Consider the following 2,106-nt stretch of genomic DNA (forward strand, 5'->3'; position numbering starts at 1 on the left):
CCTGGGGCTGCCAACAAAGCACGGGTGAATTTATCCCCGCGTCCCCGGGGTGAGGGCGGGGGAGTTCCACTCCCACCTTGTCTTTCTCCACAAAGTCCGCGAAGGTGGTCCTCTCGATCTCCACGGGCTGGCCCTGCCGGTCGTACAGAGCCAGTACGAAGTGGAAGAAGTTGGATTTCCTCAGGTTGGACGGGGGCTGCTTCTCGAAGTGAGCCCGGGCCAGACCCACTCCGCTGCACGCGTGGGGCAGGGAACACAGCGGGACACTTGGGTTAAAAATGAGGAGGGTTTGTGTGTTCGATCCGAGCGGGTGAAACGTGCACGTTCATATCTTCAGTCTCAACCCGATTCACACACACAAAAAGCCTTTTCTTGCAACCAAAGCATGCGGCACTAAATTATGGAAGACTAATGGGCCAGAGGGAACAATTTGATTGATTAATACAATATATAAGCCATATATTTAAAACCATTGCTTACAGGCCTGCCGACAAAGGAAAATAACAATTTCCAATTTATTATCTCTATGTTTGTCGTCGGTTGTTTTTTGTGTTCTTTACACTAACGCAAAGTGGTCGTTTACAATAGAAATACAATATGTTTTTCAGGGAAAAAAGGGAAAAGGCAGCGACTGAGCGTTTCTGTGTGTGTGACAAAAAGAGGAAAGTAAAATCTCGTGGAGCTCTTATAAAAAAGGGGAAATATCAGCCTCAAGGATCTGCTTAAATCGATCCCAGCCACGGAATATAAGGACTAGCAGGAATAATAACGCACTTTAACAGCAAGTGCCTTGGGTCCATTTAGGTATCATTGAGACAGTATATGTTTTTATTACAACTGCAAGTTAAATATATATATATAGCATGCATCGTGGAGGCATCAAATTAGCTGCTCTACCCCGAACTATGTAAAATCACTGCATTGGATCTAATAAATAAAAAAAGACCACTTCTACAAGTTTAAACACAAATAAGAAAATAAAAATGATTAGGCCTGGGTATAATTAGCGATAAATAAATAAAGCACAAAGCACAAATATTTGTGAAAGTTTGACATGATTTAATAATGCAATTGAGTTGAGCGCGTTTTCTTTATAGAAAAAAAAAAATACACGACGCGCCACCTTAGTGCATAATTGATCGCGTTGATTTTTACGAATAATAATAATAATAATAACAATAATAATAATAATAATAATAATTATTATAGTTAAAAAAAAATAACTTGAAGCCGGTGAGATCAGCGGTTGATCCGGTGATCGTCACCGTCCTCGGGGAACCCGGGCTCCACGCGGCGGAGCTCGGCGCGGCGCGCATCCGCCCTCGCACTCACCTCTGGGCGGCTGTGTTGGCGTCCAGCACCCCGGCGCCCTGCATCCAGGTCCGAACCGCGTTCATTCCGGCCACCATGGGCTCCTCTTTCATACTACTCCCGCTCCTCTGGATGCTCTCCTGGATCCCAAACATCAAAACGCGCCTTCTAGTCTCTCTCTCTCCCTCTCGGCTCTCTCTCCCTCCCTCTCTTGCGCTCCCTCTCTCCCTCTCTCTCTCTCTCTCTCTCTCTCTCTATCTCTCTCTCCTTTTTTCCTCTCTCCTCCTCTCGCGTTTGATGAGCGGCGGGGATCGAAGTGCCGTTGCGGTCTCTTTAGTTTTGTTCTCCCGGAGTAAACAGGAGACGCGACATGTGGGAAGGAGAGGAAGAGGGAGAGCTGTCAGCATCCAGGGCTGCTCCGCCGCATGTCAACAATTTCTTTTTTTTTTTTTTTGGAGGGGGGTGGGGTATGAAAAGGGGAGAATAAAAAAAACAACAACAACAACAACAACAACAACAACAACAACCGCGTGAGGAACTGAAGTGGAGTGCGGGATCAACCCCACCTCCGGGGATAAAGGTGCAGTTGTGGCAAAAAAAAAAAAAAAAGGAGCAGTTCTTTTTCCAAAGCAAACGGTCCGCGACGTGAGGGGCAATTAAAGGAGATTAAGCGAGCCCCCCCCCCTCTTCTTCTTCTTCTTCTTCTTCTTCTTCTTCTTCCTCTCCTCTTCTTCCTCCTCTTTGCTTTTCTTTATTTACTACGAGACGGAGAATCACACCTACGGTCCGATCCGC

General features: G+C 46.2%; 1 protein-coding gene across 4 annotated transcripts in view; it reads right to left on the reverse strand.

Moving 5' to 3' along the window:
* The window catches only part of LOC307235470 (transcription factor COE1-like), a gene marked incomplete at its 3' end in the record, with an annotated part of 62,607 nt that extends 60,859 nt beyond the window's left edge, over positions 1-1,748 (reverse strand). For all 4 annotated transcript variants that reach the window (XM_080007579.1, XM_080007581.1, XM_080007582.1 and 1 more), the window contains exons 1-2: positions 1,333-1,748; positions 77-233 (exon numbers count right to left, since the gene is read on the reverse strand). In XM_080007579.1, coding sequence (XP_079863705.1) covers positions 77-233; positions 1,333-1,466 — 291 coding nt within the window. In that variant the 5' untranslated portion in view covers positions 1,467-1,748. The remainder of the gene's footprint in view (positions 1-76; positions 234-1,332) is intronic.
* Between the last annotated feature and the right edge of the window lie 358 nt (positions 1,749-2,106).

This window comes from Zeus faber (genome assembly GCF_960531495.2).
Source record: "Zeus faber genome assembly, chromosome: 10".
Classification (NCBI taxonomy): Eukaryota; Metazoa; Chordata; class Actinopteri; order Zeiformes; family Zeidae; genus Zeus; species Zeus faber.